This window comes from Mus pahari, chromosome 10, assembly GCF_900095145.1.
Source record: "Mus pahari chromosome 10, PAHARI_EIJ_v1.1, whole genome shotgun sequence".
Lineage (NCBI taxonomy): Eukaryota > Metazoa > Chordata > Mammalia > Rodentia > Muridae > Mus > Mus pahari.
Window position 1 is genome coordinate 58,065,158 of NC_034599.1, and position 17,327 is coordinate 58,082,484.

At 48.5% G+C, this 17,327-nt stretch overlaps 1 protein-coding gene across 2 annotated transcripts in view; it reads right to left on the reverse strand.

Annotated features, from left to right (window-relative positions):
• Positions 1–460: 460 nt before the first annotated feature.
• The window catches only part of Map2k5 (mitogen-activated protein kinase kinase 5), a 217,329-nt gene continuing 200,462 nt past the window's right edge, over positions 461–17,327 (reverse strand). For both annotated transcript variants that reach the window (XM_029542971.1, XM_021206485.2), the window contains one exon: positions 461–882. In XM_029542971.1, coding sequence (XP_029398831.1) covers positions 778–882 — 105 coding nt within the window. In that variant the 3' untranslated portion in view covers positions 461–777. The remainder of the gene's footprint in view (positions 883–17,327) is intronic.

Consider the following 17,327-nt stretch of genomic DNA (forward strand, 5'->3'; position numbering starts at 1 on the left):
CTGCAAAAGAGGGAGGGCCACATTGCAGGTGGCTGCAGAGTTATCTCAGGTGGCCATGAGAGGCCCAAGTCAAGAGAGGAGTGGTCACAGGCAGGAAGAGGCAGCTGGTGCTGGGTGTGGGGAAGGGTTTTGCAGGCCTCTGAATTCCTGCATGTTACTGTGTTACTCTCCGTGGTTAGCTTCCTCCTCAGCCACCGGCAGCCACAGCCATGGCGAGTGCTGTTTTGATGCTGGGTTGGCAACCGGCTCCAGTCCAGGAGAGGACTGGACCATGGTCGGTCTAAGGTTTGGGGTCCAGACCTTGCCATGGAGTTTGGTGTGGGCACCTCTGAGCCCTGGTTTCTCAGGACACCTGAGCTGTGGCGTGGGTCTTAGTACTGAGCTACAGGAAATGAGAGCATCTTGCCAGTGTCCCTGCTTAGTGGGGATATGCACAACAGACTTGTTGAGACAAACACCATCCAAAGCAATAATACTTTTATTCCCATCAGTGCTGCTGATAGGGCCTGACCCTTTACAATGAAAAGTAGGGAAAGATAAGGGGGTGGGGCTAGAGGAGGTTTCATAGTTTTATAACCTCATCATCCCGCCCTGCACCATCTCCACCTGCCTTAGTCAGTGCCCCGTCCCACGCTCAGCAGAGGCTGGCCCTCTTGAGGGCTCCCTAGGTAGGGCAGGAGGTGCTAGCAGGATGCTGGGCCAGTACAGAAGACAGAGGGGTCGTGGCTTGCTGTGTCATGATGACTGGTCCTCAGTGGTCAGTGTCCTGCTGAGGTCTCATGGGGGCCCCTGCTGACTCCGCCTCTCCTCTAGAGCTCGGCACACCCACATGGACACCACAGTGGAGTTTCCATCATTGAACTGCACGATGAATGGGTGACCCTGTGGAGAAAAGCAGTCGGTGTGACAGTGGTCCTCAGGCCAGGGGCCTGGAGCTGAGGTTGGACCTCAGTCAGCAGACACTCGCCTAGCTTATGCAAAGCCCTGGGTTTGATCCTCAGCACCATATAAGCCAGGTGTACTGGGGTGTGTATGGCTGTGATCCCAGAACTTAAGGGGTTCAAGGATCAGAAGTTCAAGATCATACATAGCTAACCCAAGCTACTTAAGATCCTGTTATGAAAAGACAGACAGACATACGCAGACAGACACCATGCAGTGGTAGAAAATGCCTTTAATCTGACAGGCAGAGGAAGGCAGATATTTGTGAGTTCAAGGGCAGCCAGGGATACATTGTATCAAAAAGCAAAACAAAACCCAAAACCAAACCAACAAACAAAACCCAACCCAGTAAAATAAAACAAAAACAAACAAACAAACAACAGACAGACAAAACAACAGCCAGGCAGCTCAGTTTGTATTCCAAGATGTGTTTTAGCTTGGACCTGATTTCCTTTTTTCAGTAACTCTACATAGTAAGAAGGCAGCCTAAGGTCTTTGTGATGTTTCAGCAGGTAACAGTGCTTGAAGACAGGCTCGGGGACCTGAGATTGATCTCTGGGACACATGTGGTATTAGTAGAGAACTGACTCTGGAAAGTTGTCCTCTGATCTACACACACACACACACACACACACACACACACACACACACACACAAAACACACACACTGGTGCACACACATATACCATACTACATATAACATACCACACATATCACACACCTCCCCACACACTCACACCCACACCATCACCATCACCACACACAGACAAACTTGTGCTAAAAGAAAGGCAGGCTCAGTCCCATTCCCCAGCCTAGGGAACGGAGGTTCTCTGCTCAGTTTCAAGCCATAGCTACTGCACTAAGGCCTGGCCCCTGGGTGGCCGGTTTCCGGCTCAGTTGCTGCCCAGAGAGCAAAGGATCGTCTTGTCAGAGGCCTTGTCAATCCCTGTTAGTTTCCTCCTTTGTCTTCTGCTCCCCTGTAAGTGAGTCACAGTCTGCAAACGAAGGACAGACACTGGGCTCCAGGAGGAGGCAGCTGTCCAGAGGAGGGCTGAGGGCTGAGTCAGTTCAGGGCAGAAGGCTGGACTTCAGAGGGGCCAGTTGTTTCCACGTGATCCATCTCCAGTTCTAACCTACTTAAGCCCACAGCCAGGCCAGGTTATATTTATCCAGCAGCCTCCCCTCTGTTCCGAAGCACTAAGATCACCATTCCCGATCTCAGGGTGTCTGGGGGCTTCCAGGGAAGGCCAGAAGCAATCAAGGACAAGCCACAGAGCTGTCAGGGCATCAGCAGGGAAGGGGACTAGAAAACATTGTTCCATTCACCAAGACTTTCAGAAACTTCGTAGCCTCCATGAAAATCAGGCTTTGGGGAGTCCCAGAAACTGAGCAAGGGGGCAGGGAGATGGACTATCCCTGATGTCGGGCAGGGAGATGAACGATTCCTGATGTCCACTCCAGCTCCTGCTTCTTTTCCTCTCCATCTGCCTTCTTCCTGTTCCCCACTCCTGTTTTTCTGAGCCTTTTTCAGACTCTCTGTCTCTGCTGGCTCACAGGGCTTTGAGCTTCTTTACCGGTACGGTATACCTGGCTGTGATCTGTGGCTCTGGCAAATAGTCAGGCCCTGAGAATGTGTTCTAGACATCCCAGTGGCCAGCAATAGCCTCACCACATGCCCATGGCTAGGAGGGGCATGGATCTACTGTGTCCTGACCCCAGCACTTATCAGGCTCTGTGAGGACCAGGTGGAGCTTGGGGGTGGGAAGGGAGGAACACTATCCTGCTCTCCAGCCTGGGGCCCCAGGGCTACACCTAAAGCCAGCTGGGTAACTATTGTTCCTCACTGCAATCTGTGGGGGTTCCAGACATGAGTGCAGGACCCCAACAAAGGGCTATGGAAGCCAGGCTGCTGGGGGGCTCTGTGTGGCACAGGTCTGCGTGGGAGTTGAACAAGAGGCACTCCATTTTGGCTTCCATATGCTCTCCCGCTTGTACTTGCCCAGCCTCTGCCTGCGTTCACACGGCTGCCTAGACAGAAAGTCCTCTTCTTGAATTCCTGTGCATGTCTTTTCCAGACTTGGGAGAGGTGACCCTGTGGCCTTCTGAAGAACAAAGACATAAGCTGTGCTCAGGAGGATAGGCCCCTCCCCCCAAGCCCAGAGTAACACAGTGTCACTTTCACAGAATGCTGGGTGACTTTGGGGCCATATGCTCCATCACGGTTGTCATCTGTCTGAGAACAGGCAGAGTGGAACTGAGCAGGGGAGTGGAGGCATCCCTCCTCAGCCCAGGAAGGGCTGACGGCTGCACAGTGGGCAGCATTGCCTGGTGCCCTGGGATAGTTGACCTCCGGGTTCTATGGGGGCACCTGCCCTTCCTGACCTGTACCTGGGGGCTGGCTCCATCTCTTGTGTACCCCTGATGAGGTAACTTAGATCACCACACTAGAAAGAGAGGTTTTGTCCCCAGTCTCCGCTGCCTGCTTTCAGGCAGGTATCTGAGAGGCAGATAAGGGGGTGAACTGCAGGAGACACGCACAAAGCGTGCCAGCAGCCCTGTCTGCTGAGCTTGGCAGAAGCGGGGCAGCTTCTTGCCGGCTTCCTGACCAGGCAGTGGGAACTCTCATTTCCTGTTCTCTCACAGGGCCAAATGCAACAACTGAACTGGCAGGGGCTTCAGTCTTCCACAACACATACTCGGCACAGAGGATAAAGGTGTAATGAAGGCAAAAGATCAGGGCTGTGTCCAAAAGTGGGTCAGTGGAGTGAGCAAGATAAGCCAACAACCAGAGAGCTAGCATTATCTGCCATAGACACCCTCCAAAGAGGAAGATGAAGAGAGGGAGGAGGAAGAGGAGGAAGAAGAAGAAGAGGAAGAGGAGGAGGAGGAGGAGGAGGAGGAGGAGGAGGAAGGCATTGGCGATAACTGCTCTGTCAAATGCTCTGTCAGGAGGAAGAGCCATGTCATCCCCTGCATCCCTTCCCTTCTCTTCCTCTCCCCTCCCCTCCCCTCCCTTCACCAGCCTACTCATGGTCTCTGATGTCCCAGTATTTATGTGATGGCTCTGTTTCCTGCTCTCATATCTACTGCAGTGAGACACTTTCCTGTAGGAGACAGCAGGTCCTGGTATGCCTTCTTTAAAAGGCACAGGTGTGGCTGTTGTGTGGCAAGACTGGGGCTCCAAGCTTTCCTACCATGATGGTGCTTCCTGAGACCCAGCAGCTGCTCTCCCAGTCCAGGGCTCAGTGATAGCCTCCCTGTCTGCCATTAGTTGGGCTCTGAGTTTCATGTTATTTAAGAATTTGCCCTTTGGGATGCCCACCTTTTTCCTGTGTAAAGTTGCTAAGGAATACCACACATTTGAACTGAACTTGTACCTGGGCTGCAGGGCCTGGCACGATGTGTGATTCACAATAGGACTCCACACAGTGCTTGTGGTATGGGAAAGAGATGTACGTGTGTGTGTGCAATCTGCATGTTCATCCCTACCCACCAAGCCCTCTGTGTACAGGCACTGGCTTTTTGGGAGATTGAGGCAGGGAGATTACAAGTTCAAAGCATGTCTAGGTTACAGAGTGAGTATACGGCCAGCCTGGTTAACTTAGTGAGGTTCTGCCTCAAAATGGAAAAAAAAAAAAAAAAAAAAAGGGCTGGAGGTATAGCTCATTGGTAGAGTGTTTGCCTGAAAAATACAGGTCTTAATAATAATTAAAAAAATACAGGTCTTAATAAAGAAGCAGAGTCATATATGCACCTACCCATAACCACCTACTTCCTACCCCCACCCACACACTGACACCTACCTCTGCCTTCTTTTATATGAGAAATGTTTTTCTGCCCACCCCTCTCTCTCTCCTCTCTCCCTCCCTCCCTCCATCCACCACTCCACTTCTTTTTGAAATAAAACTGATGTTACCTACCTAAAATTCAGGTCGAGAAGGCCAAAGATATCTCATCAGTAACATCTCTTGCCTCACAAATCGTAGGGATGAAGTGTGACCCCATAAACAATATAAACGTGGCTGGCATTATGTGAGGGCAGAGACAAGCAGGTAGGCCAGTGTGAGCCTCTCTGCTGAGGTGACACCTGTGGTTGTTCTCTGGCCTCCACACACTGGAACATGGACACACACCTTCACCCACACCCACAAATGTATACAATTCAAGGAAGAGACAAACACAGAGTACTGCGCTGCACACTTACACTTAAGATATTAGAATTAGACTGTAACTTCTTTTCTTTTCTTTCTTTCTTGACAGGGTTTCTCTGAGTAGCCCTGTCTGTCCTGGAGCTCACTCTGTAGACCAGGAACTCAGCTCCACCTGCCTCTGTGTGCGTCACTACCACCTGGCTAGAATGTAATTCTTTCTTTCTTTCTTTCTTTCTTTCTTTCTTTCTTTCTTTCTTTCTTTCTTTCTTTCTTTCTAAGATTTATTTATTATATGTAAGCACATCATAGCTGTCTTCAGACATTCCAGAAGAGGGAGTCAGATCTCATTATGGATGGTTGTGAGCCACTATGTGGTTGCTGGGATTTGAACTCAGGACCTTCGGAAGAGTAGTTGGTGCTCTTAACCACTGAGTCATCTCTCCAGCCCCCTAGAATGTCATTTCTTTTTTCTTCTCTCTCTCTCTCTCTCTCTCTCTCTCTCTCTTTTCTTTCTTTCTTTCTTTCTTTCTTTCTTTCTTTCTTTCTTTCTTTCTTTCTTTCTTTCTTTCTTTTTCTTGAGACAGGGTTTCTCTGTGTAGCCCTGGCTATCCAGTTCCACTTTGTAGACCAGGCTGGCCTTGAACTCAGAAATCTGCCTGCCTCTGCCTCCCAAGTGCTGGGATTAAAGGCGTGCGCCACCACTGCCTGGCTAGAATGTAATTTCTAAACCAATGGGCAGATCATTCACTAGGCAGGCATGGCAGTCATGTTTATGCTATGTAAATGTGACCTGACACGAGTTCAGGCAGAATTTCCCACCTGGCATTACACCCTGGGCTGAAAAACGTCTGAACTTCGGGGTATTTTTGATTTTCAGAACATGTACTTAAAGTTGAATCATGTAAGCTGGATCAGTAGGAGAGCATTTGCCTAGAATGTGCAAGGTCCTACAGCACCACCAAACCAAACCAAACCAAACCAAACCAAACCAAACCAAACCAAACCAAACCAAACTGAGCCAAGGAAGGCCTACACCAACTGCAAGATGTTCAGCATGCACTCCACACAGGTAACGACGAACAGCTGGAGGCAGAGCTCAGTGGTCTGGCATCTCCCAGCATGTTTGAGGTTCAGAGTTACAATCCCATTGCTATGACATCTCCAACAGCTGACTGACAGCGAAAGTACTTCATACATGTTTGTGTGATACAACTAAAACAATACTGAAGCGCCTAACAAGTCATGAAAGATTAAACAGGAAATGGTGGGAGACTGGACAGTGATGGCAGCAAGACTGAAGGAATGAGAGAAGACAGAAAGATGGGCACCGTGAGAAACACCGGCCTTCCACACCAGCAAGGGTGGGCACACAAATATCAAGGCTGAACGAGGAAGCAGACACAGAGCCATCACACCATGTACAAAAGACCTATGAGCAGGGGTGCGGCGTGTGGGGGCGAAGGATGGTGCTGACCTCTGCACAGGAGAGGCAGGGGTGGGAAGGTGAGAGCCGCCTGGGCTACACAGCAGATCCCTGTTTCAGTACCCCTTTGTCTACTGTCATGCATGAAAGTGGGAGAAAGCGAAGATGAAAGGGGAGGGAGGGAGGGAGAGGGACAGACACAGGGAGAGAGCCATTCCATGCATATGACCAAGAGGCAAGGATGGGCTGTGAGCCGAGGGTGGAGGTGGTGGACAAGATCCCCACATGCCTTACTTACACCCATTCTGGGATGTAATACTGATGAATACATTTCCCAGTGCTGGTCACACATGGGTTCCCAGCACTGCAACCACACTCTGAACTTTCCAAAGCCACGGTCTTGTCTTATTTCTAGAAGTGTCCCACTAAGCAGGGCTGCTGTCTGCTTAGATCCCACTTTGCTAACAGCCTTTCTAGTTTAGCAGAAGCAGCAAACTGTAAACAGGTCACAGAGACTGAAACGAAAGCAGACAACATTTGGTTGTCCTTTTACTGTCTGTCACTATGGTCCCACAGGGCTTTTGGGGCCTCACACTGGGCTGTGTGTGTGTGTGTGTCTCCTTCAGACTATTACAACGGGAGCACCAGAGGCTGAGTGCTCTAACCAGCTCAGTGGTTAGAGCATGCCATGGGTTTCCCAGGCGGCTCACATACCTCCAGCTCCAGGAACAGCTAATTCCTCTGGCTCTTGTGGACCCTGCACTCAGGTGTACATGCCACCATACCCCCAACAAACATAACTAACAATAACAAAGCTAAACCTTTAAAAGAGAGCAAGAAAGGCCTAAGTCATCAGACCTTGTATGTAATACAAGGGATTAAATACAATCAGTTTCTGGGTATGGTGGTGCATGCCTTTAATCTCAGTACTGGGGAGGCAGAGACGGTTGGATCTCTATGAGTTTGAGGCCAACGGTCTACATGGTAAGTTTCAGGCTATCTAGGGTTACATAATAATATCCTGTCATAAAGAAAGAAAGAGAAAATGATCAGTTATATTTTCCATTCAAAACTGTATACTTGTACTCTCTTTCCCACAAAAAGTCTGTCCACAAAAGAGGAGGAGGGAGAAGAGGAAGAGAAGGAGGGAGAGGAGGAAGAGGAGGAGGGATAGGAGGAAGAGGAGGAAGAAGGAAGAGGAGGAAGAGCAGCAGCAGCAGCAGCGACAGTGGCAGTGGCAGCGGCAGCAGCAGCAGCAGCAGCGGCGGTAGCAGCAGCCAACTGGTAGCAAGTTACGATCATTTTATGGCTCAGCAGCAAGTAAAACCCATCAACAGAACTCACTGTTAGCCCTGAGCAGTACTTTCTAAACCACAATGCAGGAATTTGTAATCCTTAGCTATTCTGTTATTGATTTGCTGTGCTCTGCAAGGTAACACTGAAGGAAATTAAATAGACAGAAGCCTGGAATGGACTTCGTGTGGCTGTGAGTGGGTGACCTATGTGTTCTGAGGTGGTGTGGCTGGTCATGTTCAGGATGAAGGAAGGAGGGGCCACCCTGCTTCCATGTGCCTGCCTCCCGGTTGAGGAAGGCAGATGGGTGACTTGGTTATAAGCGTCCTGTTTTGCTTTTCCAGGTGACTTGGATTCGGCCAAGGTCCCTGTGAAGGTGCTGGGGTGGGGGAGGGTGCACTGGCTGGACTTTTCTCTGTGGCGCCCTCATTCTCCCTCTCATTTAGCCCAGCTTGTCTGTACTTACTACATAGCCAAAGATAACCCCGACCTTGTGCTCCTCCTGTCTCTCGTTCCCCTGTGCTCGGGGAGCTTTATGGTGCTGGGGACAGAACCTTAGGGCTCACGTGTGCGGCCAGGCCTTCTGCCCACTGAGCTACACCCCTAACCCTCTTAGCATGTCATTATTTGGTGCTCTCAGAAAATGACATTTTGACAACAATTTGCCATCCACCCTCATTTATAACTTAAGAGCAAAGGATCATATTGTTTTTCAAAATGTATATAAAATATTATTTATTGTTTATTTTCTACGTAGTGGGACTACTGCTTGCTTCTAGATCTGTAGGTGCTTTGCAGTCTATGAGCACTATCGTGTCACACTCCTATCTTAGACTATGGGTCTGAAAGTTAAACTAAAATGTGAACATGCGACTCTGGCCTGTCCCTCAAGGCTTTACTCAGCCCAATGGTCGTGGCTTGAAAACTTACTTTTATTTTTGGAGTGTGTGTGTGTGTGTGTGTGTGAGAGAGAGAGAGAGAGAGAGAGAGAGAGAGAGAGAGAGAGAGAGAGCGCACATGTGCAGAGGCCACAAGTTGCCGTCTATTGCTTTTCCTCTTATTTTTAGGCCAGGGTCTCTGACTGCAGCGAGCAAGGCTGGAAGGCTGCCAGTGAGCCCAAGGACCCGTTGCCTCTGTTTCCCCAGTGCTGGGGTTACTGATGCACAGGCCGTGATTCCCACCTTCTATGTGGGCTCTGGAATCTGAACTCAGGTCTTCAAGCTCCCATCACAGAACTTTCTCTACTGTGCCTCATCTGTAGACCCTGAAGGCTTAATTTTAATAAGTGCAGCCTCTCTGTCTTCAATCTCAAGTCTCTCTCTCTCTCTCCCTCCCTGTCTGTCTGTCTGTCTGTCTGTCTCACTCTCTTACACACACACACACACACACACACACACACACACACACGGTCAAATACAAGAGGATGAAGGAAAAGCAGTTCAGAGGGAAGACTGGGACCAGCACTAAGAAGCAGCACCCACTGGCAAAACTCCATCATGAGAATGAAGCTGAAACACTGGTTGGGGTCAACCACGCATGGCGGCATGGCCCTCCACAGGGTAACAGAGGAGAAGTCAACAAGGCTGACTGACAAGCATCTAGCCAAGGGGTTAAGGAATAAAAAATAGACGAGTCTGGAAGTCCAGCTTTTAGATGCTATTTAAAAGGAAAGGAGTGTATGATATGTTTAAAATCTGACATGAAGTTTTTTCATTCTTTTCTGTTTTTCTTCCTTCTTTTCTTTCTTTTCTTCCCTCCCTCCCTCCTTCTTGATTCCATTTCTCTCCTTTTTTTCCAGCCTTGAGTTTATACAGGATGTACTTTGCTTAGCTGCGTGCCTTCCTGGGGCAAGAACACCTCAGTCACCAGTGACACTGAAGTAAAGACACCCTGTCACCTGAGCATGAGAACACCCTGTCACCTGAGTGTGAGAACACTCCCCACCTGAGCGTGAGACAGATTTAACCCCTGAGCGTGAGAACACCTGCCACCTGAGTGTGAGAACACCTGCCACCTGAGTGTGAGAACACCTGCACCTGAGTGTGAGAACACCCTGTCACCTGAGCGTGAGAACACCTGCACCTGAGTGTGAGAACACCCTGTCACCTGAGTGTGAGAACACCCTGTCACCTGAGTGTGAGAACACCTGCACCTGAGTGTGAGAACACCCTGTCACCTGAGCGTGAGAACACCTGCCACCTGAGTGTGAGAACAGCCGTCACCTGAGTGTGAGAACACCTGCCACCTGAGCGTGAGAACACCTGCCACCTGAGCGTGAGAACACCTGTCACCTGAGCGTGAGAACAACTGCCACCTGAGTGTACAAACCCCTGCACCTGAGCGTGAGAACACCAGTCTTAAGCACTGCAAAAGACATCACTTCCTCCATGGCCTCTCTGGAACATTCACTAGAAAGAAATGTGAGATGTCACAGGGGCAGAGACCTGCCACCCACCCTATAACTTCAGTAAAGGCCCGTGGGCACTTCGGGCCCAAGTTGCTCTCGGCTTCCTTCCTCGGACAAGTTTGGTCACTTCTAAGATTTATGCTCAAGGTGGAGGGAAAAAGAAAGAAACATCTCTCAGAGTAGATTTATAACCTCATCTTGCCTTTTAATAACATTAGAGATGACGCCCAATGACATAATCTTGGAACAACTGCAGCAGAGCTCAGAAAACGCAGCGGGAAGTTTTATATTTTGGCTTCAGAGCGTTTTGTGGTAGCAAGGTCAGGTGGAGAGGGCCGGGGAAATGAGCCAGTGCGGCTCCGGAGAGTGAGTGTCAGCTGGTTTAATTTTCTGTGTCAACTCTGAAAATTAGATAAACAATGACAAACCAGGCTTTTTAAATGAACTTGTCACTTCTGGTTTTCTTGATACAGGGTAACATTTTTCAAGTCCTGGTAGCCCCAAAGACAGATTTAACCCCTAAGAGGTTTACCTAAGTAAAGGTTTGAAAGACCCTGCATCTAAAAACAAAAGGTTTGTACCCCGTAAGAGAAAGCCAAATTATCTTTGAAATCTAGATAGTCTCTTCCCCAACAGGTGTAGGAGGCTTTGTGGGAGGGGTGGGGAGTCTCCGTCCCCTCTGCATTACGTCATCATCTTGCTCCCCAAACTGTCAGCCCTTCAGCGTTCCTCTGTTCTTAACCTACTTTCCCTATCTTAGTCCTTTACACAGACGTACCACAGGTCCCCACCTCCTCTGCCCAAACAGGCGAGCATTACCCTGCCTCGCAGCCCCTCTGCTTGCTGTCCTGCTGTCTAGAAGAGGTGGGCACTCCACATTGCTGTCTACACTGCAGCCATAGCATGCTCCCTGTGGCCAGAGGCAAGATGAAAGGCCTTGTCACAGCTATTTTTATTAGTCATTCATTCATTCATTCATTCATTCATTCATTCATTCATTCTTGTGAGTGTGAGTATTCTACCCATGCTACATCATGTATGTGAACATCAGAGGTCAACTTGCAAGAGTCAGCTTTCTCTGTCTCCCATGTGTGTCCCAGAGACTGAACTCAGGTCATCAGGCTCCGAGTAAAATGCTGGGTCATCCTGGGGTCCCAGATGAGCAGCCCTCTCTGCCTCCATCACCTTTGTTCTCGAGGTAGCTATTCAGTGATGACATGGCTTGCACATGCTCTGTAGAGCCTGTTTGCAGGCAGTGGCATCTGGACAGGTGCTCATTCTCACAGCTACTCAGGAAGTCGCTGAGAGCAAGCTGTTCCATTTGTGAGAAACCTAGACTCAGGCGTGTTAAGTGATTTGGCCAAGGTGGGAGTGGGATTTGCAGTGGAGGGTTCCAGACCTGGGCCTTTTGTTCTAACACAGCAAAAGCAGTGTGACTTAAAGCAGGTCAAGGGCCCATGTGATCTCCCAAGTCCCCACCAGAAAGTAATGACAGCGCATGCCTGTGACTTCAGCACTTAGAGGTAGGGAAGACTGAGTCTGAGGCCAGCCTGGGATGCATAAGGAGCTCCTGAGTCACATAGCTAAAACAAAGACAGACAGACAAACAAATAAACAGAATAAATCAAAGCCAACTTCTTTTACAGGCAGAGCTCCTACACTGTGATGTAGTGGTGGCGGCGCTCCAGGATCAAATCTCACCACATCCCACAGCCTGCAGAAAGAAGTGCCCTAGAGACTGTGTTAATGTGTTAACTTACTTGTCTGTACGCTGTCGGTGAGTGCAACAGTTGGATTCCTTGTTTCCACCTTGCACTTTTCTTACATGGGCAACTGAGCCCAGGAGAAGTCAGTTGGCCTTGTTTTACATGGAGAACAAGTTAGTTCTCCGGGGTTGAGGCTCCAGGGCAGGGCTGCAGTCCAAGTGGAGATGGGCCTTTATACCTGGAGACCCTTACAGACCCTTACATACCCTTATAGACAAGGGACAGTAAGGCTGTCTCACACACATGCACATGCACACACACACACCGATTTTGCCTCGTCCTTAATTTTGAGGCCATTTTGTTCACTGGAGGTAAATCTCTTAAAAGTACAAGCTTGGTAATAATTTCTGATGGCAGTCACATGATCCAGTTTTTGCCTTACTTGCTGACCTGACTCTGCTCTCCACATATGAAGGCCCATCTCCACTTGGACTGCAGCCCTGCCTAGAGCCACAACCCCGGAGAACTAACTTGTTCACCATGTAAAACAAGGCCAGCTGACTTCTCCTGGGCTCGGTGGCCCATGTAAGAAAAGTGCAAAATGGAAACAAGGAATCCAACTGTTGCACTCACCGACAGTGTACAGACAAGACGGCAGTGCCCTCAGACAGCATTTCAAATACAGTTTATTAGTGTGTGATATGAAAAGGGTATTTTTATTGCATGATATAATGCAATGGGACCTTGGGCGCTCTGTGGAAAGACCTCACACTCAGAAGTGTAATGAACCCATAGTCCCAAAAACATTATACTGTACATTAACCTATCATTAATGGCACATTAGGGCTAGGGGCATTGCACGCTTGCTGGTCAGGGCCCCATCAGGACAGTGTTGAGAAAACCATACAGTCTTCCCAGGCTTAAAACAAATAGAGAAAATAAATATTCCTGATGTCTACAGGCAGCTTTAAAGCAAGTTCAGCCCCCGCTCTCTGCCTTGCAATTTCAAAGGCTGCTTTTTGACAAAAGGAAGTTAGACACTGAACAAAAAGGCAGAGGACTGTGTCACTGTGTACCCCAGTTAGTGGCTATGCAGCCTCAGTGCTGCTCAGCAAGGTGTATGGCAGAGGACCCCTCTGGTAGTGTGAAAACTGCCTAAAAGGGACACAGTCTTACAGGGGTGGGAAGGTGCCTTAGTGGCTGTGTATCCGTTTCTCATTTCTCAGTCTGGGATGCCAAGGAATTCAGTAAGTATGAAAGAAAGTAACAGAGCCAAGCAAAGAAATGGCAAATGATGTAAAAAACAAACAAACAAAGAACAACAAAAATCTGGCCAACAAATGCTCAAAAAAAAAAAAAAAAAAAACAAAAACTAACTCATTTATGCTCATACTTAATAAAAGAAATGCCAATCAAACAACAGACATATTTACCACTGATCAGATGGCAAAGAGTAAAGGCTGATAATTTATATCAAATGAGATAGGAAAACTGCCTTCACGCATCCAGGCTTAAAAATGTACATAAAGTCATTGTCTTAAAAAAATTAAATGTATGTACTATGCAAGCATGTACGTATGAATATGTGTATGTGCCATGGCATGGGTGTTGAGCTCAGAGGACAACCTGCTGGAGCTGGTTCTCTTCTTATACCATGTGGGTTCCAGGAACTGAACTCAGGTTGTCTGGCCTGACAACAGTCACTTGTATCCACTGAGTCACCCTGCCAGTCTGAGAGTCATGGTCTTAATGGCAAACAATACAGAAATCGCTAACATGTTCTGAGACAGAGCTCTGGTTAAATGAACACAGCATATCCACCCTTATGGAATGGTGAATGTCCATGAAGCCCGAGGAGGAGGAGACTGGCTTCTCGGTGTACTAGGTGAGTGGTTAGCCACAACTTACCAGACAGCTTTGGAAATCGCACCTGGGAACCTAGAGCTTTCTCTTTCTGCCTGACCGTGACAGAGCTTTCATAAGACATCAACCACTGTCACCAGGATTCTTTACACAGCTCGTTCTGGGTGACCCTCCTATTGACCGTCCTTCCACAAAGCCCCAACATTTATAGCATAGAGGAATTCTTCCCGACTCATGAAGCTTCCTCAGCACTTCCTGGATCACGGGGCAAGTGACAGAGGACGGAGAACATGGAAACTGGGCAAGGTCGGCTCTCTGACTTTGAATGAAGTGCAGTCAGATTTCTTTCTGGAAACACCTACCTCCTTAACATAAACAAGGAGAAGACCTAGGAACCCAGGACTACACACCCATCATGTAGAGTGTTTAGGGTGCTCAGTGCAACGTTAGGTGGGACAGTGTTGCTGGAGCCCCTGCTATGCTGCGGACTTAAGTGGTCTCCTCATCCCTCCATCTTCTCATCTTCCTGATATCTTTGGGCAAGAGTCTTGGCGGCAACAATCTGATATGCTGGGTTTTGTTTGTCCTAGGGTCTGCCAGCACACGCGGTAATTAAAATGTTGATTAGTAAACAGTTGCAACATATGACAGACAGTGAGGCTAAAGCCTACAGTTAGGTCAATAAGTGATTTAGACTTGCCATTTAAAAAAATCTCATTTAAATTTTGCATACATTAATCACTACCATACTTCAAGGTTCTGATATCCACCTGACTACAATATTAAAATAAAACTTGCTGCCCCAGGGAAATCCTACTTATTCTTAATTGTTTCCAGGCTTTGATGGGCTTTTAATCTAAGATTAATTTATGCAATTTTAAATAACTCTTCTTATGATTAATAAGCTTGAAAATTAAAAGGAGTCTAAAGCAATTATAATGAGCATTTGGTCATAACCTCATTAGATGAGGGAGTGAAGGGTACAGCTTTGGAATTCTTACAAGACTACAATTTAAGGTTACTTTTAGAGAAGTCAAACACAGTCCCTGCAATTGCAAAGGCAGGTTAGCAGAGGTCAGTGTTAAAATGATGGCCAGCAAGATTAGCATAGTAATGATGTTCCCTGACAGAAGGGAAGGATGCTGGGAAGAATGGGAAGACAAATGGCGAACAGCCAGGAGGCTCGCTCCGGCTTCTAGCTCTGGTTCTGGCTCTTGTGGTTAGAGATCTCCAAGGGGTTTTGGAAAGAGGTAGATGGTTAGGGAAGTTTCTGCTTGATGATCCTCCACTCCAGCCAGCAGAGCTCAGCCTGACGTCCCTTTTACTGGCTGCCTACTATCTGTCCAGCCACCCCTCTGCTGAACAACCAGTGGGCATCCTGCTTCACCGCTCCACTCTGGAAGGGTCCTCCCAGGTCATCTCGGTGCAGCCCAGCTCATGTTGCCCACTACATTGGCAAGATCGTCTTTATTTTGGCCGAGGTGGGGCCCTCGTCAGCCTGTGTCTTTTCTCTTCGTGGAATGTCTCCTCTCACCTCTCTAACAGCAGTGCTGGGTATCAGTGGTGGTAGCTACTGCTTACTGAGCACTTACTTGATGTCAGGCTATTGCTAAGCAAGTAACTTTTTTTTTTTTTTTAATCTCATCTAAAAATGGCACTTTGGCCAGAGAAATTGCTCAGTTGGCAAAGTGCTTGCCTCACAAGTGTGAGGACATGCACTGCATCTCCAGAATGGAACTGGATATGTGGTACGTGCTTGTGACCCCAATGCTGGCAAGGCAGGGCACAGGAAGATGGACCCATGAGGTGTGGAGCCTCAGGCTACTGAGATATTCTGTCAATACAAACAAACAAAATCCAAGTGTCTTTTTAGGGTTATCATTGCTGTGATGAAACACCATAACAAAAGCAGCTTGGAGAGGAAAGGGTTTATTTGGCTGACACTTCCACGCCACTGTTCATCACTGAAGGAACTCAGAACAGGAACTCAAGTAGGGCAGGAACCTGAAGACAGGAGGATGCAGAGGCCATGGAGGGGTGCTGCTTATTGGCTTGATTCCAAAGCTTGTTCATATCTGTTTTCTTACAGAAGTCAGAAGCACCAGTCCAGGGATGGCCCCACCCACAATGGGCTGGGACCATCCCCATCAATCACTAATTAAGAAAATGTCCTACAGGCTTGCCCATAGCCTGATCCTATGGAGGCATTTTCTCAATGGAGGCTCCCTCCTCTCTGATGACTCTAGCTTGTGTCAAGTTCACAGAACACTACTAAACCGGACACCAAAGCTGACAGCTCCTCAGAAATGAAACCCAGCGTTGACATCTGTTCTCCACATGCACGTGCATGCGGGGGGAGCTCAAACACGAACACACACACACACACACACACACACACACAAACACGCTGGGTCATGCTTTGTAAAACTTAGGTAGACAGGAAAGAAGAGCTCTCTGCTTGCTCCACCACTTTCTAATTCCTGACCTTGGTTCACTTTCCTACCCGAGAGACTGAGGTTGAGCTGAGCATCTTATCTCCCTGACCACCGTGGCTCCTCAGCCACACCACCTGATGCCATACACCATTCAAGATGGGAGTGCCTGGCTTGTCCATTTTCTCCAAACATCACCAGTGGGTGTGCCTTAGCTGCTCCTGGGGACACTGTCGGCTCTGGCGTTCTTTCTGCACCACAGCAGTGCTCACAAACACAGACACACACTTCACTGTTCCTCTTGGTGGTGCCCTCCAAGCACAGGGCCTTGACAGCTCAGTGCTGACTGGAGGAGACACCAGAGAGACCACCGACCCAGTGGTCATCAACTGTGAACATCCCACACACCAGAACTTGTTCCAAGGCCAAGATGCTAAAAGTGGAGATGCCCATGAATCTTAGATGTAAGCATCATAACCCAAACAGGCTGCATGAGCGAGACCTACACAAGTCACACAACGAGGAGCTCACGAGGGTACGTCCATAAACTCTACCTCACGCTGGAAGCTCACAGCGAAGTGTAACTGTGACGTGGGCGTTACCATTTCCATTAACATTTATTATTTGTCAGTAATTATTATTTTCAAGACAGGTTTTCATGTAACGTGGGCTAGCCGAGAGCTTGCTACATAGCCTTGGATAACTCTGCCTTCCTTGATGCTCCTGCCTCCATTGTCAGAGTGCTGGGATTACAGGCTATACCACCACACCTGGCTTATGCTGTGCTGGCAATCAAGCCTATGGCCTTGTGCTTGCTAGACAGATGCTCTACCAACTGAGTGACATTGGCAGCTCTGCCTCTCCCATTTTACAGGTAAAGGCATGAGCTAGCTAAACAGCTGGGGCTCCCCTAGTTTCCTAGAGGTGGTGCCTATACTGGGAACCCTGCATTGGATGTCCAAACTCTGGCTCATTGGGGAGCTAGTCTCATGAACATGAGGGAGGGCACTCTCTTCTCTCTATTCTGAGTGGCCCCACTCTCTTGCTCACAAGCCTCTCAAAGCTCTTGCCACAGTTGGCATCAACAGGGTCTCATGTATCCCAAGCTGG